Source organism: Ischnura elegans, chromosome 2 (assembly GCF_921293095.1).
Source record: "Ischnura elegans chromosome 2, ioIscEleg1.1, whole genome shotgun sequence".
Classification (NCBI taxonomy): domain Eukaryota; kingdom Metazoa; phylum Arthropoda; class Insecta; order Odonata; family Coenagrionidae; genus Ischnura; species Ischnura elegans.
In genome coordinates, this window is record NC_060247.1 from 1,860,439 (window position 1) to 1,886,678 (window position 26,240).

Here is a 26,240-nt window from a genome sequence, read left to right on the forward strand (position 1 = left end):
AAGAAGAACATTCAAGTGAACTGCAACCGAAACATTTTCGTTTCAGCTTCAAGGAGCTTTGTGACCAAAAAATAAATCAAGCAATCAAGTAGATCAATCATAAATGGTTAACGTTCTTATTACCTATTTTGTCCTTCCAGTAAAGAGGCCCTTTTATCATCTGTTTAAGAATTTTCGTCGCTAATTCCGCTAAAACCAGGAGATAGACTGAATGTAAATAATAGCAGAAAATCTACCTCTTAAATTCCTTGAGCAACCTGAAAATGCTATTCATATCCTCCTTTGGAACCCATGTGCTTGGTTTTGATGGTTCACTACCATGAGACTATTTCATGCCACCCCCCACCCTGACCTGCATCCAAACTAGAGATGGGTCAAAAAGAACTGAACTGCCAAAATGAACTATTCACTGAAATGAGCCGGTTTGAAAACGAACAGTTCCTTAAAACTCCCTGTTCACTGTTCATGTCCACGCTGCTTAAGTGCAGTGTGTTCAGTCCAACATTTATGCCCTTGACGAGATATTTTGAACTGCAGCTTACTCCAGAGTAGTGGTCACAACAGATTGCAGTTACGATGCAGATCATCCAAGGCCGCCAAAGTGCATCATAGACGACCTAGTCCCTCCCCTTCTTTCTCTAACATTCCCCTCCATCCACGAATATGAACAGTTTAGCTGCTGAACGGTTCAAAGTCCCAAATAATTCGAATGGGTGTTCAAAATATTCGGTTCGTTTTAGCAGTTCTTTTTCACAGGGCATTCTTTTCTCAGAGGGCGTTCCATTTCTGAAGGCCGTTCATTTTGTGGAGGGTATTCATTTCTCGGAGGGCGTTCATTCTTTTTCTGGAGGCTGTTTGTTTCCTCTGGCTATTCATTAGGGCTCTTATGATCATTTTGATTTCGTATTCATTTGAACATTTTGGTTCCTTGAACAGGATGCGATGATTCAGGTTTGCGGGCAATTTACCGGTCGGTTATCTGTTCATAATTTGTGATATGGTTCAAAGTTAATTTAAACATAAGGTTAAAACTTTATTTTGATCAGTTACATAAATGCACAAATCTATTTCAGCAAATGGAAAAATTAAACATAAATTGTTTAACTATGTTATATCCCCTATATATTTTGCTATTAAATTATTCATAATGGAATTAACTTTTAACTGGGTTAATATACATTATACCCTGCGTTGATTTGATTAGTCTTGATAATGCTGCAGTGCAGTGAAACACGTCAACTCTGTTGAAATAAAGTTTTTATGTGGAAAAGTGCAAATTACTCTCACTTCATATCTTAAAATGGATCTCCACAAAGCATCTATCCCTTCAATTCAATTTATGACAACAAGGAAATTGAGGGGCTTCATCTTCAAATGTGATAAGTGCCCAGTACACTGCACAATTTTCCGGGGATTTTGAGCATTTGTTAAACTGAGCCTCTCCTCTACTTTCATCTAAATTGCAGCTGTAACTTTCTCCAACTGGGATTCTCCCCCTTATCTTCGTCCAAACTTAAACTATGAATGGTCCACAAAATGCTTTAACTATAAATTTAAAATGGGCATTGATTTATCCATTTAGACACAAACTTACATTGGTCGTTTTCCAGTCAACCACCTGATGGCATCTATTAGGTAGGCGGGGGCAGTGTGGAAAGCAACTCTGCAAACAGAATCTGCAAGAGGGCTTGACCGACAACGTCCAGCTGGATACCACATCATTCCTCCCATTGGATGCTTATGCAAGTACGTAAAGCAGCCATCCACAAACTCTTTCCATGTGATTGGATTCTGGGACCCAGATGTGCAGTTGTACACTTTGATACCTGCCGTGCTGCAAGAGAAATACACCCAGATAAGAACAAAACCTTACCACAGCATAAACAGACACATCTCATTCTTATCATTTTTTGAATGGCACACAACTTAGCTGGTCTACTGAGCACAATAGATCGTTCATAAAGCATAGATATGGAGAGGGTAGCCCAATCCAACAATCAAAATAAAAGATATGGTTTCCTTACAGTCTCTTTGGCTTTCACAGTCAATTTCATAGCAGTTTTGCCCTTAGTTTCTCTCCCATACTTTCCCCATGCATGTATTTAGTTCCTTATCCATAAAAATCCTCATTGTTTGGTAACAATTCCCTTAAATTTTCAATCATTAGTTCACCATTTACTGTATGAGCGTGTGTAAGAGGCGCACCCCTATTATGAGTGTCGAAGCTATAGAAAAAAAAATTTTGCAGCATTTTTTAATCCTATCATGCGGTGTTGCAGACGTATGCCTGGAATTTCGATAACTGCGGCAGTAATAGTGGTGTAAGAGGGAGTAGACAGATTTCCGATCCTCTCTTCGAATACGCCGATGCTTGTCCTACTCGCAAACAATTTTGTCTAAAAGCTCTCGCTGAAGTATTGCAATAGAATTGCAGCCGTGGAAAATTTTAAGGCAAAACACGACAGGCACATAGCGGGAATCTTCCCAAGAAATTGGACAACAATCGGGGCAATCTCAGCACCATGGGATAATAACCACATCGTAGATTTAACGGAACCACACTCGGCCCTCCAACAGCCAATGCCTCTGCCATTTTTTACCTTTCCGAGACCCCAAAGGAAAATAGGAAAATATTAAGTTACAGGGGAACAATGGAAATGTGTTTCATCCCTACCCCATCTCACCAACTGACCTTGTTCGGTCTACCAGGTTCAATTCTCCCAGTTTCTGGAGGCCAAATGCTAGGTGAGTCACCTACTGAGCTCGAAGATATCTCGATATCTTTCAGCAATTCTATGACACGCACGAGGTTCTAAAAAGAATGAGACCTAACGCGACGTATATCTGACAGCATTTAATTTTTTTGAAGCTCTAATTGATCGACACAAAGATTTATAGTTAAAACAAGACTACTGATATTCAACATAGTCCAAACAGCACAATTTCGGAAGAGACAAGCGTAGCATAAGCGCATTCAAACAAGACGAGACGGACTGGAAACTTCAGGTAACGCAAACTGCGTATATCAATTGCTGTGGCTTTCACCCCTTTGCTTTGAAGGCAACGACGCCACATGCAAGATCGGATGTGTTCGTCCCTTGCTCCTTCGCTCATAGCCTCGTTACTTGAAATACGGAGGGGAGGGAGCGCACTCCTTCCCCTCAACCTCTCCTTCAGCGCTCTTCACTTATAAGCATTTCCGATTTCTTCTATCCACCATTTAGTCCAACAACGTACACACTCGTTCGAACTTTTTAAACCGGCGGTTTTGACACCAATTTAATTTTCAGTTGCAATAATCCTCATATTAGCGTCTGAAGATGATTTTTGAAAAATCAAGTCCTCTGCATAATGGAAATTGCTCGGCAAGACAGATGTTGACTATTAACCAGGTATGTCCTTCAAAACTACGCATCTATCTACATTTGATAAGCGATTACCATATGCAGTATAAATGCCGCGGGATGCCCACTCATGGCAGTAAATTTAGCGGGCCCTCCGGAGCGAAAAACCCCACGTGATCTTTACCATGTTCACCTCTGGGGTACCAGCGTGACGGCACAATGCTTACAAGAAAAGCAAACAGGAGCAGTTTAAAAATACGCCACTAAGGAAGAAACACCCCTGAAACAAACCTATTAACCAGGTATTGTCCTTCAAAACTACATGTTTCTCGACGTTTGATATGCCATTACTATTTGCAGTATAAATGCCATGGGATCTCACGAAATACGGAGGGGAGGGAACGCGCTCCTTCCCCTCAACCTCTCCTTCAGCGCTCTTCACTTATAAGTATTTCGGAGTTCTTCTATCTATCCACCAATTAGTCTTAACATTGTACGCACACTTTCGAACTTTTTAAACAGCAGGTTTTGACACCAATATAATTTTAAGTTGCAATTATCCTCATCATAGCGTCAGAAGATGATTTTTGAAAAATCAGGTCCTTAACCTAATGGAAATTACTCGGCAAGAAAGATGTTAACATACGAGGGTTGTTCAGAAAGTAGATTACGTTTTGGAATTAAGAAAAAACTATGCATAGGAAAAGACTTTTATTATATACATTTGAAAGAGCAACTAAAATACTATTTTTCAACATAATCACCAAACAAGTTGAGACATTTATTGTAGCGATGAACGAGCTTCGAAATTCCTTCCTCATAGAAATCCGCCGCCTGATTGTTGAGCCAGTCAGTCACGCCCGCGCGGAAATCGTCGTCGTCATCAAAACGCTGCGTTGCAAGCCAGGTCATCATCTTCGGAAACAAGTGGAAGTCACTTGGTGCAAGTTCTGGGCTGTACGGCGGATGAGGAAAAATCTCCCACTTGAAGGTCTGAAGGAGATTGTGTGTGACATTTGCCGTGTGAGGTCGCGCATTGTCGCATTGCCACCTTCACTGATCACCTTGTTCCCGTAAGCTTCACACAGTTGCCGATAAATTTCCATGAGTTTTAGTTTTTTTGCCCACAAAAACCTTATAACTGACCGCACCTCACAACTGGCGGGGTTTTCAATGGCGGCGCACATTACAAAAGCCTGCAGCAATGAAACAAGCGACACTACGACCTTCCCCTTTACACGACAAGATGCCCACTGAGCTGCCGAACGCTCACACACCAAGATGGCCACGATCGCCCCGCCCTTTGCGACGCTAGACAAAAACGTAACTTACTTTCTGAATAACCCTCGTATTAACCAGGTATTGTCCTTCAAAACTACATGTTTCTCGACGTTTGATATGCCATTACTATTTGCAGTATAAATGCCATGGGATGCCCACACGTGGCAGTAAATTTAGCAAGCCCTCTGGAGCGAAAAACCTCATGCGATCTTTACCATGTTCACCTCTGAGGTACTGACGTGATGGCGCAATGCTTACGAGTAAGAAAAACAAACAGGAGCATTTTAGAATTACATCACTAAGGGAGAAACTCCCCTGCCTGCCGCTTGTTTTTGACCTAGGGTTTCAGATGACTGACTCACGCTGAAAACCAAGGCCACTCAGTTTCCCTTGGACTTGCGACTGGGGCAGGGAAGGGGGGAAGATAAGAAGTTTGTGTAAGAGGCACACCCCCATTTTCAGCGGCAATTTCTGGGAAAAAAGGTGCGCCTCTCATACGCACTTTTACAGTATTTCCACCCTTGGGCTGAGTTGTGCACTAGCAGTGGGAACACAAGAAGTAGCAGATAAGAGGCATGAGGAGTGTCGATATAGGAAGTGGAATAATGATAGCGTGATTTTAAAAATAATGCCTCAAGCAATCACTGATTAGGCGCCGAAAAGTGATTGCTGTAGTGATAACTCTCCAATGTCAAAATAATAATCATGTGATTCAGGTTTAAGGACGTCACTAACTGGTGAAAAATGGAATGCAACTTTTCACTTTTTTCCCTTCAACTTAAGGAAGAAAGGCTAAATGACAAAGTTTTTCAACTTCACTTCTATCCACCAAATTCTTTCAATGAATTGCAACTAAGGCACAAGTTAATGACCCCATTCTACCAAGCCTTAGTAAAAGGAAAGCTTAAAATAAAGTAAAAGATGTACCCTACCGATCTACTGCAGTCCTCCAAGCCGTGCATATTAGAAGATTAATGACTACATCAACAGGGACTAGATCAGCCACCATGTCTTCATGACATAGCATGGTTCTGAAGAAGCCTCGACCAGCAGCAGCTATCATACCAGTTGGGCCATTCCAGTTGTCCACCCACCCAGCAAGCGGCTCTCGCCAAGCTGAAAGGACTGGGCAAGAAAAAGAAAAAATTTAGACACCAAATATTGACACTTCTAAAATGTATACATTCAAATAGTTAATGCTAATTAGGTGTACCAATTATGAAGAAAGCTTTCCACAAAAACTGTCAACCAACAATATCTAAGAGCCTCTAACTCTCTTGACTTCAAGTCTGACAACACCTGACATGACTGAGACAAAAGAAGCCTAATTACTATTGTCAATAAGAGGAAGGGAAAACTGATGCGTACATGAAAATGGAACTGATCTTCCTCACTTGCCACACATTCAGAAGCTTTAAGTTCATAAGAAGTCATTACTATCATAGTGGACATTATTTCAAACGTTAGCACTTAATTCCACACTTAAGGTCACCTTTAAAGCCACAAAACATACTTTAACTCTTACTATTTAACCTTCGTTTGGCTAAAGATGACACATGAAATGGCATAGTTCTCTACAAAAAAGCCACTCACTGCACACATCAGGATGGCCCAAATGCAAACACCACCTTGGTTTCACTTCAACACTGAACTTCATGAGGCTCTCAAAGAGTGTTCCCCTAGAGAAACCAGTCAAGTCACTACATCCAACAGCCTCACAAATAATTATCTACATCACTAGGATCACAGTATCCAGAAATTACCTAAAACATTAACCTCAAAGATTCCCTTACGTTATTAACAAAGTCCCAGAAGTTTTCTGATATGCACCTCTGAATAGTTTCTATGCATTGAGAAAAAGATTTACTAATTAAGAGAGATCCATGAAAGTGGTTTTATTATTGACTCAAATTCCTTTTCAAACTATGTAATTTCGGTGTTATAGAAAATATTCGCGGTGTTACTATAATGATACATACAATTTTTCCACGTTTGTACGAGTTTTATTATTTTATGGTACACTTTTCATGAATACTTATACTTTTGTTAAGCATTTTACATAACATTTAACAGAACCTCCACTGTACAAAATTTCTGATAAAACTAAATGTTGGAAATGGTTCAAGTTATATTGGTTCAAGGTATATGAATGGTTCGAGTATGTAGTCTTGGCGATTATGATACGCAAACGGCAAATCCCCACTACCTTATACGTGTATACTTCAAGAGCTATTCCAGAATTTTTGATTGTCAAGTTTCTCTACACTAAATAAAGCCTTTAAAAATGCTTCTGTAGTAGCAACAACGAGCTCCCCCTTCGCTTTCTTTGACTGAGTGGTTGTGAGTTCAAATGATAGCTGTCGTTTTGCAGGTCCCCTATCTTTCGCACGTTTATGTGTATCGCTACTGATGTGCTTAAATAACGTGTCAAATCTTTCAAATTGAAATCTTTTATCGCACACTTTGCACAGCAGTACTCCATCTTTCACATGAAATCCTTCTGAGCTGAATTCACTTGCCCTGGTATGAACAGTATCACTAGCCTTTGGCATTTTAAAATTCCTATCCTTTGTTCAATATTTAAAACTGGGACCACGATAAAGAAAAACAGTCCAACCGCAAAACACAACCACTCACGATGGTGTTTTCAAACTGAGTGCTGGGTAGTTATGGTATAACCATAGCACTGTATAACTTACAAATTGGCCGAAATGTTTCATGTCATGGGTTCCCTTTTGATACCCCTCACCCAGGTGTTGAGGGAAGGTAGGACAGCAGATAGATACAACAATATCGCTTTGTTTTGATTACAGCTATTGACAATCGGCCAGGAAAGGCAGTGAAAGAAGCACTCTTAACTAAAAATAATCGGATTCAAAGAAACTTGAAAAATTGTTACCCATTCATCAATCCTGAAACATCTAGAATGAGATGCTTTGACACCCAAAGAATTAGATATTAGATTTGGCCAATGTCGAAATAATTTTTTTTTGCATTGAAGCTCAGTTGAGAGCCGAATATCCGACCATCTGTCCGCTATGAAGGACAACCCCCTATCATTTCTGTTTCTTCCTCCCCTTCCCCCAACTGCTAGCGCTTCGTACTTTCAAATAACCCTACCTGTCTATAGTGCAGTTGATGGCACGGTGCCGTTGACAGCCGCCATGGTCACCACGGCACCCATTTCAATCCCTCCCAGCGGTGCACCGTCTACGGCGTAAAATACAGGCAGTGCTAAATTGAGGCCGCTTTCTGACGAAACGACTTTTTGCCGGCCACTGTTCACGTCACGACGCCAGTGAAATTCAGGCCCCGTTCAGACGAGATGACTCTCTGCCACACTGTCGGCCATGCCGTGAACGGCCCACAACAAGTCCGAGCGGCCGTGTTTAAGTCAACAGAATTGTTACATTAGACCCACAATCGAGGTTTTCCTGCAACAAGTTATCCAGTAACGCTGTCTAATGCGTCGCGATGAGTTGACAGAATTATTACTTGGCATTGACGCATGCCGGGCGTGTGAGCTTGTATTTCCGCTCTTCCGCGGCCACGTTAAATATCTCTCAGCAGTTTATAATTCATAACATCTAATTCTTCATGTGAAAAAGCGCCTCATTCTAAACATTTCAGGATTGATACATGGGAATCAAAGAGAGAGTTTGTGATAAATTTAACGGCAAATTCTGGCGTAGAAATTACTATGGTGTGCGATGTTACACGGATGCGTTAAGCGTGAGACTTGCCAATTGACCTTGGAATTGTAGTGAGGTAGAACAAATGAACGTCGGCAGCATTAAACAACAAAGGCTTAGGCTTATAGATTATGACTCATTAGCATTTTTTCGCTAATTCACCTATAATCGCAAAAAATGTGAAATTTCATTTTTATTTACCGATTTCGCATTATTTTGTGCAATTTCACGTTATTTCACAACTCTGGAATTTCACGGACCTCTACTAATTAATGATTTATCTTGATTGTTCTGGACAGCAAACTTTTAGTATTCAATTGGGTTACCAGGAGGGTGTTTCAAAGTCTCATAGGACTGCCAGCATCGGAAACGGATTCAGTCCGAGTCGATCGGGAAGCGTTCACACGTACCATCGGAAAGCGTTCCGCTTTTGGTATGATGTCAATAGTCATCCTATATGGGAAACAATAAAACGTCACAGTTTTCAAGAGACAAGTGAGCAGCAAAAACAACCTTCCGCCAGGTTTCACTTCACAAGGGAGGCGAGAGGTATATACGGGCATAAATAAGTGCTAAGAGATGGATTGTAACATAATTGACGCAGTTGCGGGGTAAAATTAGTACAGCATTGCCCATCTGTAGTTTTTTTAATGTAATCACCTGTTGTTTTGAGCAAATTATGGGAATGAAGGTAAATTTTAAAGGAGTTTGCCCTTTCATTCTCGTGAGAGCATAGTTGATTGTTAAGTTCGTGTATCATAAGAACTTAACTACAGATAGTCATGAAATCCATCCTTTTTTCCAACAACACATGGTTTATTTTCTCAATTGTTTAACCGAATTGTCATATTTTCATTGTGTATCTCATTTCAATATGAATATTGTCCATCACAAATGATGTTATGGCCTTCATGATATGCCATAAACATCTTACAAATTTTCCGTAAAAGTGAAGGTATGCTGGAAGGAAATACCGTGATTGAATTAGGTTGAATGGTGTCCATTACTATCAATGGCTCGAGTTATTTAGGTTAAAATAACGCAAAATAATGTGGTTAGTTTTTTGTCAGTTTTGCACGTACTCAGTTATTTTTATTACACTATTTTATTTGGTACAAAAATGACAAACAGTTACTATTGTTGCACCTTAAAATATATATCCTAATTATATTTCATTGTGCGAAAAATCAACAGAGATTAAAAAAATTAATCGCTTAGGTAGGGATTCGAACAAGTGACTCTCTCAGGTAAGTGCTTTAACCAACAGCGCCACCGTCGCTCCTTTTGTACACACAGAAATTTGTAAATTATAGCTGACAAGATGGTGTGACGGTGACTCTGTATAGTTTTTACCATGTCTATTCTCATTATGCTTGAACTAATATTTCATACTAAAACAAATATTTACGATGTATACTATGGAATCGACTGCACTAGGTGATACCGACAGTGATACAGTCTGCGCATTTATTGTCTAATTTACACAAGAATTAAATTCGCTTACACCTACATTACTCATAATATCCACATATATCAGCACTCATGAAATAAAGTGTTATATTTTATTAGGGCCAATTACTTAATAAAAAACAACATCTTAACTAGAGATGGGTCGAATAGCAGATTTCTCGAACTCGAATATCCAATTCGAATATTAAATCATTGCTCGAATATTCGAATACCTCGAACACTAAACGATGAATGCGGGAATGTTTGACTCGGTTGCCAATGCAGCAGGAACCGCAAGATTTTGGCGAGTAATTTGATTTCCTTTAAAGGATTCAAACAGAAATTTAGCTGATAATTGGAATATTTTAATTTATGGAAACAATTGGGCATATTGATTCAACTATCATCTCTTTCAAATATTCTAAGGGGACACACCATCTCGCGAAAAAATGATTGCATGCCGTCTCTGCATTTACACTGCTACGATGGTTTTCTGCCTGATGTATATATTCATTCTTATCTATGAAACGCCATTTCAGCGGCACGCCCATCTGATACTCGGCTTCATCCAACTTCTTATTTTCAACAGGTACTTCGCTTTACCCCCACTCCTACTGTCAAGTGCTAGCGGACAATAAGAGGCGTTTTGCCATATGCACGTACTTCTCCACCGGATTTTCTTCAATTATTTTCAGTCCATCTTTGGAAGTTCTCACGAGATAGACGATGAATTCGAATTGCTAGCAGGGAGAAACCAAATATCCTGAGAAAATATCCCTTCGTCTGTGACTGTGACGATAAAGATTTTAAGCATAACTAATAAATTGTAACTTGGTTTACGTTTTCAGAAAAAAATACTGCATCAACTACCGAGAAGCTCAGCTGCGAGGATATCGCCAGAATGCCAAGTCTCCGTCGTATTTTACATTTATTTCCTTGCATAAAATGCTTAAATAAAGTCAGAAATACGTCGCGTTTAGTCTTATTCTTTTGCAAATCACGCACACATTACTAATACATATTTCAATCCAATAAAAGTAAAATACTAATTGCCGATATTCATTGTTAGACACCGTTTGGGCTAATAGGTGATTCACTCAGCGGTTGACCTCCAGAAAATGGGAACTTTGAAGCAGGTAGGCTGAAAAGAGGTCAGTGGGTGAGAAAGGGGGGGGGGAGGGGTGTGAAACATGTTTTTATTATTCTCATGCAACTTGATATTTTCTTTCAAAGCTAAGGTCTTCGTAATATGATCCCTGCGCGAGCTGGGGCCTTTTGTTTGATTTCAGAGAGGGGGCAAGAGTCGGAGGAGGGGCCGAGGGCTTATGGATGGAGGGGGAAGTGGATTTCGGGAATTATGCTATATATTTACTATCCCACAGCACTGAGGTTCTCCTGGTGGGGCGAATCTGGGATTTTCTGATTTTTTCACCAGATAATTTGTGGTTCCCCTCGTCAAACTCTTTTCACCGCTCTAATCCACGAATTTGATGTAGTTCGTAAACTTGCCTATAACGGCGCTACATGCACTGAAAGACTAGAGTTCTTTACATTTTTCTGCATCAACTACCAACGACGTACGTGAGACATTGTATGGCGCAAAATTCAAAGTATTTAAGGTATTCGATAGCGTACCTTTAGCATAATTGTTCGAGATCTCGAGTATCGAATACTTTCTAGTATTTGAGGTATTCGAGTATTCGTGGATACTATTCGCACATCTCTAATCTTAACAGATCACCATTCGCAACCGGAATGACTTTCTGGCACCTCTGGCCCAATCGACTTCTATCTGATTGGAAAGCCGTCCTTGAGTCGATAGGAAGCAAGTCTGAAACGCACGGATTGCCTCGCCGATAGTAAGTGACGTAGAATCCGCGTCAAGTCTCCCAATTGCTCGGAAAGGGAGACTCTGAAACACCCCCCAGAAATGTTATAACTTTTATTTAGCCTACTTTTGTGTTAAAGCTTGTTTACCAATGGGGTAAACCATTTTGGATAAGCACTATCAGTTACACAGAAAGTTGATGTGAAAATGCCATCCATAGTAATGGAGTAGAAGCTCTCAAAAGCCTTATTATTATCACTTTCAGCCAATAAGTTAGCGTGGATGACAAAGATCTAACTTTGTGAAAGGGTTAAGTCAATAGATAAAAAGTTGAGCTCTACGGCCTCAAGGTCAAATGGGGAAAGAAACACTCCAATGGCCGTAACAAGGGACCTCGTCACAGGTATAAACAGAACACTGTGGGGTATGCTGGAACGGGAAAATTTGCAGCAGTGACCAACCCCAGCCTCTCAACCAGAAACCCTTCACTAACACAAGTTCAACAGTGTAGAAACCTTCGCGAGGGTTTTGGGGGACCTCGCTAAGGTTGCTTAAGTTAAGGAAACACACACGCACACACAATCACACACACAACACTTACTCCGTGGGTTATACTCCGTGAGAATATGCTCAAAACTGAGCGATGGAACTGCCACCTGGACGGGAGAAGCGAACCTTTCCAAAGCCAAAATCTCACAGTGTCATAATTTTTCTAAACGTCATTTCAATTTAATTAAAACCTTAAAATCAAAAGAATGCTTCTATACAAAAGCTGATAAAGGCAACCTTGTTGTCATACTTGACAAAGTTACTTACTACGATAAAGTCACCACTTTATTATCGACAGGGCCATATTCCGAGATCACCAAAAACCCTATTAGGCAATTAATTTCTCAATTTAAATCAGTACTCAAAGATTGCCCTGCTTTAATAGACAAAAACACTTCTTTCAAACTGAATGTTTCAAATCCTACTCTCCCTTGGTTATATTGCCTACCCAAAGTCCACAAGGCCATTTGCCCAATGAGACCCATTGTATCAGGGATCGACTCCCCCACCTATTTGTTGTCTAAATGGTTAGTCGCCCAGTTTGAACAATTTAACTTCCACAGTCCGCATTCTATTAAGAACAACGTAGACTTCGTTAACAAAACTAAAAACTTTATCTTTTCTGAAGGCGAGATCATAGTTTCTTTTGATGTAACGAATTTATTTCCAAGTGTACCTATTGACATAGCCATTCATTTACTTAGAACTAGGCTTCAATCCCTATCTTTAGATCAGAAAACCATAGACGAGTATATACGCCTCACGAATTTAGTAATGAACCAAAATTATTTTATTATAAAATTTTGGTACTACTATGGGTAATTCACTCTCGCCATTTCTAGCCAACGTCTTCATGACGCATTTCGAAACAGCCTTCAAGAAGAATGCGATGGTGGTTGGCGTAACATGGTGGAACTCCTTCATGATGCACAAGGTTAAGAAAAAGACTTCGCTGTTCCACAAAATAAAATATATTTGCGACCGGTTTCGATACAGCGTATCAAAACCGGTCGCAAATATATTTTATTTTGTGGAACAGTGAAGTCTTTTTCTTAACCTTGTGATTCAAGAAGAAATTCTCCTTCTTCCCTTCTATTTATTTACGATATGTTGATGACATTTTTGCCGTATTTGACACAAAGAAATGCTCACTGAATACTTTCCTAGACAACCTAAACAGCCTTTTCCCTTCCATAAAGTTCACCGTAGAAACTGAGATTGATAACTCAATTCCCTTCCTCAATCTCTTCTTAACACGATCCAAAAACAAAATTGTTTTTGACATATACAGAAAACCCACCAGCACAACAAATTATATACACAACTACTCATTTGTTCACCCAAGCCATAAATTTGCTGCCTTCCATTCCCTCATTAATAGACTTTTAAACATACCTCTTAATAAACTAGCATTTAATTAAGAATTACTCTTCATTAATATTGCCAAACAGAACGGATTCTCTACTTCTTTAATCGACCATATCTTGAAAAAACATGAATTCAAACACTTAATCAACAACTCAACCACTCACAAAAAAGACCTATCAAAAAGATTCATCAAACTCCCGTTTTACCCCACCATAACAAAAGGTTTAGACAAAGTCTTCAACTCATTAACACTAAAATCACGTACACCAACGATTACAAACTAAAACAACTTTTAGGCACCAGTAAAGATAAAATACCTCTTCAAGAAAAATCCGGCATATTTCAGATTAATTGTAATTCCTGCCAAGCTTCCTACATAGGTCAAACAAGACGCAACATTCTCACCAGATACAAAGAACACCTCTCATATTACAAAAACAATAAACCTGAGAAATCCAGCATTGCACAACACCTTACGGACACAGACCACGAAATTACCCTAGACAACCTAACTCTATTGAAACAAACATCAAATCACCTACTTGACGCATACGAGAGCATTTACATTTATAAAAGCACAGGGAAACTCCTTAATAGTGATGAAGGACCCATCCCAAATTCTTCTCTATTGCGCTAACAACATTACGCCCACAGTTATTTTCCACTCCGTAATGGTCATCCTTACGTCACGTTCCCCCACCCTCCGTCCAAGTTAAACCTCCCCTTTCCCCCTTCCCCCCCTTCTTTACCTCCGTCCGTTACCTCTTCCCCTCCTCCTCCCCCCCCCCATGCCTTACATCCAACCACAATATCCCCCTCTCCTCTTCCACCCTCTACACCACAACCATTTCCCCCCCTCCATCTCTATCTATATATTTCAGCGGTGTCATTTGTTTTTTCATCACTCGACCTTGTTGAAGTGAAGCTTTAACCTCAGTTGCGTTGAGAAGGGAATCTTGGATTCTGAAACCAGTACGCTTCTCCCGTGGCAGTTCCATCGCTCAGTTTTGAGCATATTCTCCCGGAGTATAACCCACGGAGTAAGTGTTGTGTGTATGATTGTGTGTGTGTTTCCTTAACTTAAGCAACCTTAGCGAGGTCCCCCAAAACCCTCGCGAAGGTTTCTACACTGCTGAACTTGTGTTAGTGAAGGGTTTCCGGTTGAGAGGCTGGGGTTGGTCACTGCTGCGAATTTTCCCGTTCCTGCATACCACACAGTGTTTTGTTTATACCTGTGACGAGGTCCCTGGTTAAGTCAAAACAAACTGGGATTTTGCCAATGTATATGTATATGTACCTTCATCACATGAATGGTAAAATCATACATAGAAACTGTTTTAATCACATGCAAGTCAAATTTCAGCAGTGTGCAAACGTGGTAATGTGAAAGGTATTATAATTGACACAAATGACACCAAAAGAGATCTACATAATGGTGAAATAAAATAGCAGTCAATCGACCACTTGTGGGCATTAAAGGTAAAAGCTGGGATTGATCTTGACCTGGAGAAACTCCCCCTCCCTTAAAAACCTCATTTTTGCATTTCATATTTGTTCGAAAATATTAAAGGTAAAAAAATCAGCTTCATGTATCCGAACATTAAGTAGTATGTGAAAGAAAAGTGAGATCAGTCAATTGACCATCCCTCGTCATTCTGGAGTGGGGCATCAAAGAAAACGAAAGGTATTGATTGCGATTCGTTACCCATCATTAGCGTATTCATAATATACAAATTACTTGGTTTTAGAAATCCCAGCTCAGACGAATGGAAATGATCAATTTTAACCGCATTTGAAAAAGGCCAGATTGGTGCCCACGATTCCACTCCACGTGACATCACAGGGACCTAGTCTCTATACGAGTAGATTTTTACATCGTCTGAGGTTACCAATGAATGCATGAGGCACAGACTTCAGGGAAACATCTCTTAATAATCACCTATTAAAACTGCCTAAGGTCGGAAAGTTTTCTTCGTTTGATAAGGTATTAATAATCCTTATTTAAGCCAAGCGCTACCAGTTACCAGGGTACTCTGCTACCTGCTAGCATCCTGCGTCATATCAGTGCTCAAAGCCTCGCCCCACGGTCACCTCACACGCCGACAGCAGGAACCAGAACGACGTCACACAGAGTTTTCCCAGCATTCATACTTAGCCATCGCATTTTTGCACACTTGAAAATTTTCACTTTTCATTTAATCGCGAAAAATAGATATCATTACTTAAAAATCTAAAACCGTGAAATACGTACTCCAAAAATAATAATCTTTCGATTAAGGCAATAAAAAAATAGTAGGAAACCACCTTATTCATGATTTCCTCACAAAGAAACGTCATGTAAAATTTTTAATGAAAATAAAAATTTATGGTAGCATACAGACAATAGGTAATAACACCATGAGGTATGTACACGCGTAATAATAAAGCCTGAAATTTCCATTCAGCTTTCCACACTACAAAACATCTTCTGATCATACATCATTCTAGGGAGCAGTCGATTCCTAATCCATAAATTCTGCAATCTATGTATTATCGGTATTCTCTTTCATTTATAAATGTATGCCTCATAGGTCGCAAACAGAAAGCCAATCACTTCTCTGAAATGCACCAGGCTACCCTAATGAGAAACTCAACACTGCAGTACATTTAAAATTGTTTTAATTTTCTTGGTCTCTTCAAATTTAAACGTTCAATTCAGGTACTGTCCTACTCTCCGTAAAAAAGCTCTCATGGAAGTGTTCAGCTTAACGTTTCCGCATTAAGTACAATTTGGCATGATAAAAATACATGCAAGCACCTTAAATTTTTAACCAATGACCTAAATCCTTTCCAAGAGACTGGGATTAAGAAAACAAGCAACGTCAAATGATAATTTCTGTTCACAAAGAGTTAAGCTCCTTACGACATGTCCATTCTATTTTCATAATTAATCAATCATTGAAATGAGACAAGTTATGAATCACAATCAATGGGAATTAATACAATTTTAAGTGTTTACAAATGAATCTGATAGTCACTTAACCCATCCGCATCCACAAGCGTATCTACTGGCCTGAAGTTGGCCATAAAAACTTCACAAGTGTACTGGCACGCAGAATGTCTAGTGAAATATATCAGTTGATCCTGCAGCTATCTTATGAGTTTTTTTTTTTAAGTTTTTGGCCAGATAATGTACCTGATTGCAGCTGCTATCTAGTGGCTATTTAGAAAAATTTTCCTTTGTGAATCGCCTTAGAAATACTTTTCTTACTTGTACATTTTATTCACCTGAAAATGGCACGATTTGAATTGGATAGTCTATTTGAATCCCAGGGGATGGATGCGAATGCATTAATGAGCAAAATCAGAAATTACATGACTTCCATACTGTAATGGTTCAAGCCCCATTACAGTGCATTTCTACTCGGCGCATTTTCTTCCCTACCATTGTACCCGCTCTTTCCACAGACCTTTCCCAAACCCCCCCCCAGACCACGGCCCGTGGAGGAAGGCGTGGATGAGTAAGTGGGGATGAATGTGTTTACGCCGATTTCTGTATGGTTGTGTGTGAGTGTGAGAGGAGGGGAACTCGGGTTTTTCCCGAGTGAATGGCGTGTTACTCCCCCTTTTTTCACTGTGCGTTACCCCCACCCCAAGTTGAGGGATAATAAAAGGTGGTGCGCGTAAGAGAAGCGAGAGAATTCTTAAGTGACTGTCGGGCGGAGCCCATGCCCGAAATCTGAGTGCGACGCACGGCAGAAGGAGACGAGGGGCCCAAACAGATCATTTCAGACTGATTGATCTGAAAGAAGAATCCCCCCCTGTCCGAAGGAGCAAGGACCAGCCAGAAGAGAACGCATTACCTCCGTTCCGGATGCAGCTTCCTCCAACAAGGGAGAAAGGAGTGCAGTAAATGGAACGAGAGTTTGTTGGATCCAACCTGGTCCAAACCTCGGACAACGATAAAGTAAGATTGCAGCTATCCCCCCCCCCCCCCCCAAAGCCCCCTCTTGTCTCCTGCCAAGTGTTAAGACAAACAGTCACGGAACGCACCAGTTACTCAGTGAAAGTGAAATTAATCACCAAGTAAAATTAACGTTCGCACCAAAATTTACATTCGTTGGGATGGACTATCATTTACCTCCCCAGTCAAGAAATCATTGAAAGTGTATCATATTTACGTGTTCACAACCGAACTTTATTTTGATGTTATCATTTGCTATATTGATTTTCATCTCGAAACCAAGTTATATTGTTGTTGTTTCTTTTTTTTTATTTATCATTGATGTTTCATAAATGGCTCTCACCAATTCATACTTCATTAGTGTATAAGAGGGTTTCTTTTGTTTTTGTCATATGCAACCTTATTTGTTTGAATTATATTTTGTTTAGTTGAAAGTGTTGAGTAAGTGTTTTGTTCTGATTCCTTCACGGGTGACCTCAAGGAAAATATCCCTCGCCCTTCCTTTCGCCCCGTCCGTTTTCCTTTCCGTAAATGCGTGTTGGACGAGTGCATCCGCGCCCGAACGTCACCCATCAGGTTGAATCAGGAACCCCCCACCCACAATTATTTCCAAAGAAGGGGAATATTTTTTATTAATGTGAATTAGACGAAGAGAGTGGCATAGTTTTGTCCCGTGGGTCTCATGCGGGAGGGATCCACGCGGATTTGTATATTTTCTTTTGTTTTGTGCGACGTCTCCCCCCGGTTCTATTTTGGTATCCGGGCGAGTCGGGGGTGAAATGCCACAATACGAATAACCTCCACTTCACTCATCCTTAAAAGATGATGCAACATGACCATAGCAGTCACTTCACCCCAGCAAATTCTATTACTCTGCTACTGTCCTCATAAGAATAAAAATCAGGAGCTTGGCATTTGTACACACTAGGTGATATCTTACATTGAGTCTTATTTATCACAAGAGTACCTATGCCTCGAGGAGCTTCCAAATTATCCCCACAAGGTTATCCCCAAGGCATTATAAAATTAGAACATAACACAATTTATGCCATCTACAAATCAAATATTCCCATTTCACCTGCTGCATGTAAAATACAATGCTACCGCACGCAAAAGAAAAATGGACCATCTAACCTCAATATAGCAAAAAATCAATCTTCCTATACTACATGAATCATCTATGGCAAGAGAGCGTAGTCTTCAGAAAAGATCAAATTAAAACAGAGTCCTATAACATTTTCCTAAAGATTGCTCATCAACCAAAGGAATGAAGTAGCTTACCTATAGAGGGCCTAACAATAGCCACAGGTAAATTGCCACTTTCCCGTAGAAGCATGTGCTCTGCCAGGGCCTTGGTGAAAACATAGGTATTTGGACGGTCACCTATTAGCCTGAGGAAGACACAAATATTTGACGCTTTTCTTTCATGTATGTATATTTGTCATTTCAATGAGTATTTATGAAACTAAACCTCTCTCCACTAGGAAAATGGCCAAACCAAAAGTGAAATAGCGAAGCAAATATGCAAGATGAATATGTACATTCACAGAAGAGAAACAGAATAGCAACACGCTAGAAATCAGCAAGAGAGAAATTGAACAGCGTTTGTGAGCATATGAGTAATTGTAATGAGTTACTTTTAATAAAAAATGTGACATACGAGCTTCATTCACGGAAATCTAATGATGATAAATAACATACATAGAACTGCAGAGAGCCTGACTAAGATGTATCATCAAAGGTCATGTCTTGGAGTCTACATTCATGCATAGATGAAAAAGCAATTGAGCTCTTAAGTCAAGAATGACATTTAAATACATATAAGATAAATTATTCACAAATACAATCCAACAAGTTCCATCACATCAGTTGCACATACGACTACATGTCACAAACTCGATTTAAAACATCCTCCAATAGTCAGGGAGTTCATCAGAAAATGTGCTGTAGCACAATAAATCGCTTTTCTCCAATTCTACCACAAATCACATGCATAAAAAGCACACAAAAACAATATAAAAGAAAAGCAGTTGAGAGAAGATTTATCTTCTAACTGATTACAAACCATCTCCCAATAACAAACAAAATTTAAGGAACAAGCATTCCAAACCATTGGCCCTACACATCAGAGTTTGGTAGGAATGAGAAGCGTAGGGAGAAAACAACACGTATGTATAATGGATACACACAGGAAGCCAGAAGAAAAACAATGGAGGAAAAGAAAGACATAAGCATCATAATGTTGGAAAAGGACAAATAACAATATTTGTGTACGTATGTGAGAGGCAAGCATGCACACCCCTACCTCCGACAGGCCTATAGAGGTAGGTAAGCCTTTAGATGCATACTGATGGAATTAATACACTAAACATTAATGGATACGTCATTTTTAGCAGAGGAATGAGAAACTTAATTAAAACTTCTTCTTGCCCTGGGGTGGGCACACAAAAAAACTTAGTTGTATAGAAAAAATAAAAAGAAGGAACCTCGAGGGAATAGTTACCTCGAATTTTCGATGGGATGCAGCCCATCTTTCTCTAGAGAGTCCCCCATCTACATTCCCTCTAGAACTGAAGGCCTTGGAGCAGGATTGCAATTGAGCTTTTTGAGCATTTTCTGTGCCAGGAACCAACCGCCCCCACTAAAGTACCACCAATCCCCGTCAACCGTTTTTCCACCCTCCGTCTTCACCTTCTTCCTTTTTCCCTTATTGTTGCTCCTCTTCTCTCTTGAGAAGGAAGGGCTGCGTCACCACCAAAAATTGAAACAAACTATTCCCTGTAAGCTCCATCTTTTTATATTTTAATTTTTTTTCTACGCAAGGAAATTCTTTTAAACATTAAGAGATAATCCCTTTAACTGCCTCAGCCGTCTTACCCTACTTTCCCACCATTCCCCCTCCCTCACCTCTCCTTCTCCTAAAGTGTTTTTCCTAACCCTGAGGAAGGTTGATGTGCCCCACCGAAAATTTAGTTTTGAGAGCCTTTAGTATCATTAACTGTGCTCTGTACTGTGTGCACCCAACCTGGGATATATTTGTGTTATGTACCTCATCGAGGAATATCTTAAAGTGTATATAACCCGTTGAAAAGAACAGACAAAATTGACAATGAAAACACAGAAACACATACAAAAGAGACACAATAACTGACAGACATTTCGCTATCTTCGGTGTCGAAGGTGAAAATTTATTGATGACATATTCCTCCTTTGGCCACATGGTAATGATTCCCTCAACAATTTTATTGCTACTCTCAATTCCTCATCCTCTCTTTCTTTCACCTCAACCATTTCTAATTCCCAGATTACCTTCCTTGATGTCAATATCTCTCCTGTCAACAACAAATTTCTCACCTCTGTCCATCTAAAACCTACGAATAAGCAGCAATACCTTCACTTTAGCAGCTGTCATCCTTCCCACACTAAACGCTCCCTTCCCTATTCCCTTTGCATTCGATGCCACCACATTTGTAATAATCCTGATGCCCTGAATAATTTCCTTCACAGCCTTCACCGTTCCCTCTTCCAGAGAGGCTACCCAGAGTCCCTCCCGAATAAAAAAATTCTCAAACACAGATGCCCCCCAGAACCTTGCAATAGAAACAAACCCCGTGACCTTTCCCTTTGCAGCACTGAAGTTCCTGGAATACAATCCCTGCAATCTATCCTTAAAGATACTGAAGTAAATAAAAGATCGTAGCACTTTTCCACAAAATTATTTAAATATGTCTAACTTCCATCAATTGAAGCCTGAACCTGTTAACTTATCCTCAAAGACCTTTTCCCTATTCTAAAAAATAATTAGTTGACAGCCAATCTTTTTGCCAAACCCTCTACTATCACCTTCAGGCGACCCGCAAACCTCTCAGATATATTATGCCCAACAAACCCCTAACATAAGTCACCCACTACTCCAAATAGTATACCTTCGCCCTGTGGTTGTCCTAGATGCAAGACCTGCCCAATTTTACCCCTCCTTCTATCCCCAGTTATCTCGTCTCCTGTCTACCAACCCCCCCAGCCTCCTGTACTTCCAAGAATGTAGTATTATCTCATTCAATGTCAACACTACCCCTCCTTTTATATAGGTAAATCCTCAACTCCCCTAAACCTAAGGATCAACAACCACAGGGAATTATGCACTTTGTGTCCCTCCCTGTGGCAAAACATGCGGCCACTCATCAGCGTCAATTCAATGATTGTTACAATGTTTCAGTTTTGGCCTCCCTTCCCCCCAAAGACCAGCCACTCAAACTTAATTCCATCGAATTAACGTACATATGGCTATTTAAAGCATTTCTTCCTCCCGGATTAAACATTAACAGATAATCCCTTTAATTGCCTCAGCACACTCTTCCCCCCCCCCCCTTTGGAACCTATCTCCCCACTATTTCCCCTTCCCTCAGCTCTCTTTCATCCGTTACCTACAGTCTTCTACCTAACTCTGAGAAAGGTGGATGTATACCACCGAAAATTTAGTTCGGTGAGTGTTTTTTAATCTTTTTGAGTCCTGTGTTTCTGCCCAACCTGGAATATTTATATGTTTTATATATAACGAGTACATATTTATACATGCACAAGTGATTAAGAATGTCAGTCCATCTAATTTATTGAGGAGTTGACATTAATAAGCAAAATGTATTTATACTTAGAGCTCCAAAAAGCATTTCATGCTGCTATAATTTCCTTTTCTTGTGACTTTCATAAAAAATATAAAATACAGGCCAGGATCCTCACTAAGTCTTTGGTGAATGGCAAATACCTCCAATATAGATTGGTTTATTATGTGTCCCCTCAATCACTTGCAACCCTAGAAAAATATCATAAGTAGGACAGGAAGGTACTCTTTGCATCTAAGCACTACCACATTTATGATACTGCATAAATGAATAATGAAGCAACACAATTTCTTGCCAAAAATCATTGGGCAGCAGTGAATTGGTTCTTATAAATGGAAAACTTAAAAAAAAAAACAATACATAATAGAATTACCAGTGTGATATCAACTCAAGATTCTAATCTGCATGCAATCGATCAAAATTTTTTATCACAGGTGTTAAAACTACACTCGGTAATATTAAGATAAACACATACTTTGGAGTAAGAGTTTCCACCAAGTCTGAATCCATCCATTCAGTGCATTGTATGATTTTCTCTGGATCATAAGGGGGTGGGTAGATTTCTTCCTTTACCTCCTCACGATCACAGTTGCAATATGCAGTGGAAACATGAACCAAGGCCTGTAAGGGAAAAGGAGTTAAGAATTAAAAACCCATATTATAATCAACTCATGATAGACAAATTATGAAGTTCGTTTAATAAAAAGACGGAACTGATTCATCATCAAAAAAGGCCCGCATGCCTTCAAAAAAATCATGCTTTCAATTTTTTCGGAACCTTTACCCATACTTACCAAAACCTTTCAATGAATGCAGAGATACGAAGGCTAAACTAGAAAGGGAAATTTCAGCGCTATGTAAATTTCCACCGCTCACCAGAAAGAGTGAATTACGCATAAAATGCTGCAGTCACACTGGAACTTAACAAGAGCATGCAAAGCAAATTTGAGTTCAATCACTGCAAAGGCCTGTTGAATGGAGGAATGCTGAAATGCATATCTCAGGTGCACCTTGAAAAATGCTCCTCAGCTACCCTCCTCGAAAACATAACGAAAGACTTAAGGGGAGCAATAATGGTGGCTTTTTTCACATTTGTTGGCAGTCATCTTGCGTTCATGTAGAAAGGAATATTTTGGGAAGCGGCAGGCAAAAGGCACATTTGGCATATAAATGTAGTTGATTTTAAATAATCAACTTTTAATTCATAATACTTTTTAGCTGAAATAATATTTTGGAATGGTTCTTTTATTACTTAAGCACCTTGTAGGTAAGGTCCCTTTTCAGTAATGTAAATTACCTGAGAGAGATATGGTAATTTATATTTATTTTGTGTTCTTCTTTATTACATTTGCCACCATGATGATGTTCACCTCAAACCTTAATATTATGAGCTCTCGCAAGAAGTCGTTTTCATTTTTGATTTGGAAGTTAATCAGAATAAGCTAAATAAAAATTTATCGTTTTATTGCATAATAACCCTTTCTAGTATAAAATCGTATCCGGCTCGATTTTGTGGAAGCTCTTTATGTCCATGATAAAAAGAAGAACACAACAGTAATTTCCACACAACAAGGGCTTAAACTAGATTTTATGGAAAAATTTGAAATTGCCAATAGCCCGGATGGACTTTGTAATGATGTTTTATTTTGTACTGACTCTCCTTTGTTAAAATGCATCCCGATGACGTCAAAACCCTGACCTACACTCCGATCCACTCGATGTATGTTTTCGTCCTTCACTCACTTGTTCACCAAAACTGTTTCCCCTCCCACTCCCCCACACCTAATTCCATATGCCCCCACCTCCTACCTTGGCCTGGGTATATATACCGAAGGAGTGCTGGATTTTTCACCTTGGAAATGACACTTACGTGTTGAAACCATGTTCGGTTGCTGAGTTGTGACATTAAAAGTGTGGAAATTACCATTGTGTTCTTCTTTTTACCCTTTCTAGTGCAATCTGTCTACTCTTAAATATCTAAAAGCCAATATGACAACAAAAAATTCTTCTCCTGCTTATGCTTGCTGTATTAAAATTACATATTAACTTTGCTCCAAATGATCACTATGAAGACAATAAAATGTACCGCCATGATGGAGCTGCAAACCCTGGTCCTAGTGGTGGGAGCTAAACGACACTGACCACCACACCAACTGACCTACACGATGGGAGAGCAGCTATGAAATAATGAAAGGCATGTTAACATTACCGCATGAAAAATGATACATTACAAACACACTAAGGCCCGTTCAATGAAACCACTACCAGTTCCAAGATGCATTTGGCCATAAAAAAGATGGCAATGAAAAAGGTATTGCAAGGTGCGTGGTCTCCCCACAGGTTTTCTAGCTCACCAAACACCCTACCACTACACTCCATAACTTATAGAACACTTTCAGAGTGACTCACAACCCGAGATTAAGACGGTGTGCAGGACTTGCATAGCCAACACAAATTTTCAAATTTAAATTACTAATTACAGAGGTTAAGAGGTCAATATAGACTTCAAAGAACTTGCCTATTCGACATAGTATGAATAGAATTACGGAGCTAAACTTCAATTACATTCATAATCAGCTCGGAGAAGTATATAAACTCAATAAACTTACCTCAAGTTTGGCCATGCGATGACATAAGTGAAGCAATCTTCGAGTGCCAAGCATGTTGATGGTGACAGAGAGGCCAAGGGCTTCATCAAACTTGACGGTGGCAGCAGAGTGGAAGACGACAGACACAGTGGATATCAGAAGATTTTGGTCGGAGGCACTGATGCCCAACGACTCCTCTGTCACGTCCCCAGCAATGGGCACAATTTTGTTTGTGGCCCCAGGCTGCTCCCTCCGCAGACGGTCGAATAACTTTCAAGTAGACAATTTAGCAGGCATCAAAAATAATTATATGCCTCATGATTTGGGCCTAAGTTGGATTCTGTGGAAAGTCTCCACATTCACATCAAAATTCAATAAATGATAACCTTCCCAGCTGCATTCAACACGTCAACCGCCATGCACATTTTTCTAGTACATTTATGCAGTGATGCCCTGGTGCTCTTTATCTGTTGTGTACATAGAAAAGTCATTGCAAGTATTTTTAACTCTGTTTCAAAGAGCTATGGTCATAACGACCACTTTGACCATGATCCATGCATAAAAAAATTGATCTCCATGAGCCAGATATCCACAGGGGTTCAGTTGCTACATAGCAGCTCATACCAGCCAACAAGTTGATAACTTTGCAATTTAATACTCACCACAATTTCAAGGAATTAGCAACAATGCCACTTACAACTGAAGCCAGAAACATGGACTGTACTTTTTAAGATGCTTAGTTACAACAAAGAGGTAAGTAGCATATGTTTTATTCAAACAATGATGCTGTACGTAATTACATTTTGGGCTCTTCACATCCATCAAAATTCCCAAGGACAAGTAATGACTAGGGATGGACGGATCCAGGATTTTTATCGGATCCTTGATTTTTGGAGCTGGATCTTTCGGATCGGATATTTTCGGATCCAAACGCATTTTCAAATTCCTGTCGCTGAGATTTCCCCGATGATTGTTCAATCTCTTGGGAAGAGTCCAGTCATATTTTGCTATTTCTATTTTCCACGGAAATTCTCCTACGTAACCTCTGCGAGAGCTTTCAAACTAAACGGTTCATGAGTAAGACAAGAATCGCATGCGACGATGCATTTGAAGAGAGAATTGGAACTCTTTCCACCCTTATGTTGCATTCACTGAAGCTATTATTTAAAATTTCAGATCCAGATCCGATGTCTTCCGCAACTTTGGATCCGATGTATACCATGAAGGGCAATATCCGCGGATATTTGGATCCGAGGTATCCCATCCGACCATCCCTAGTAATAACGTTAACACTGCATTAATAAAACAGTAAATATTCACTTGACTTTGTATGCGTACACGCACATCAAAGCAGAGAAAAACACGCCAAAGAAAGAAATTTGTCTCAACAAATCGTTCACTTTACCCTAGATTTCAACACCTACATCCATCTAGTAAGGCATATGATTACAACAAGAAGCATAGCTAAATAGAAATAGGGCCATCCAGGTTAAAATCCCAGAAAAGATGCATGATTTTTTTACAGCAAAGTTTTTCCTTTCCTCTTATGTTAGCACTTTTATGCATCTACTATTCCAGC

The 26,240-nt window shown here is 39.8% G+C and overlaps 1 protein-coding gene across 3 annotated transcripts in view; it reads right to left on the reverse strand.

The window, feature by feature from the left end:
* LOC124153324 (putative fatty acyl-CoA reductase CG5065) overlaps window positions 1-26,240 on the reverse strand; it is a 49,881-nt gene that overhangs the window by 18,040 nt on the left and 5,601 nt on the right. For all 3 annotated transcript variants that reach the window (XM_046526421.1, XM_046526423.1, XM_046526422.1), the window contains exons 3-7: window positions 24,683-24,931; window positions 22,549-22,694; window positions 18,736-18,845; window positions 5,558-5,750; window positions 1,595-1,834 (exon numbers count right to left, since the gene is read on the reverse strand). In XM_046526421.1, the coding sequence (XP_046382377.1) occupies window positions 1,595-1,834; window positions 5,558-5,750; window positions 18,736-18,845; window positions 22,549-22,694; window positions 24,683-24,931 (938 nt within the window). The remainder of the gene's footprint in view (window positions 1-1,594; window positions 1,835-5,557; window positions 5,751-18,735; window positions 18,846-22,548; window positions 22,695-24,682; window positions 24,932-26,240) is intronic.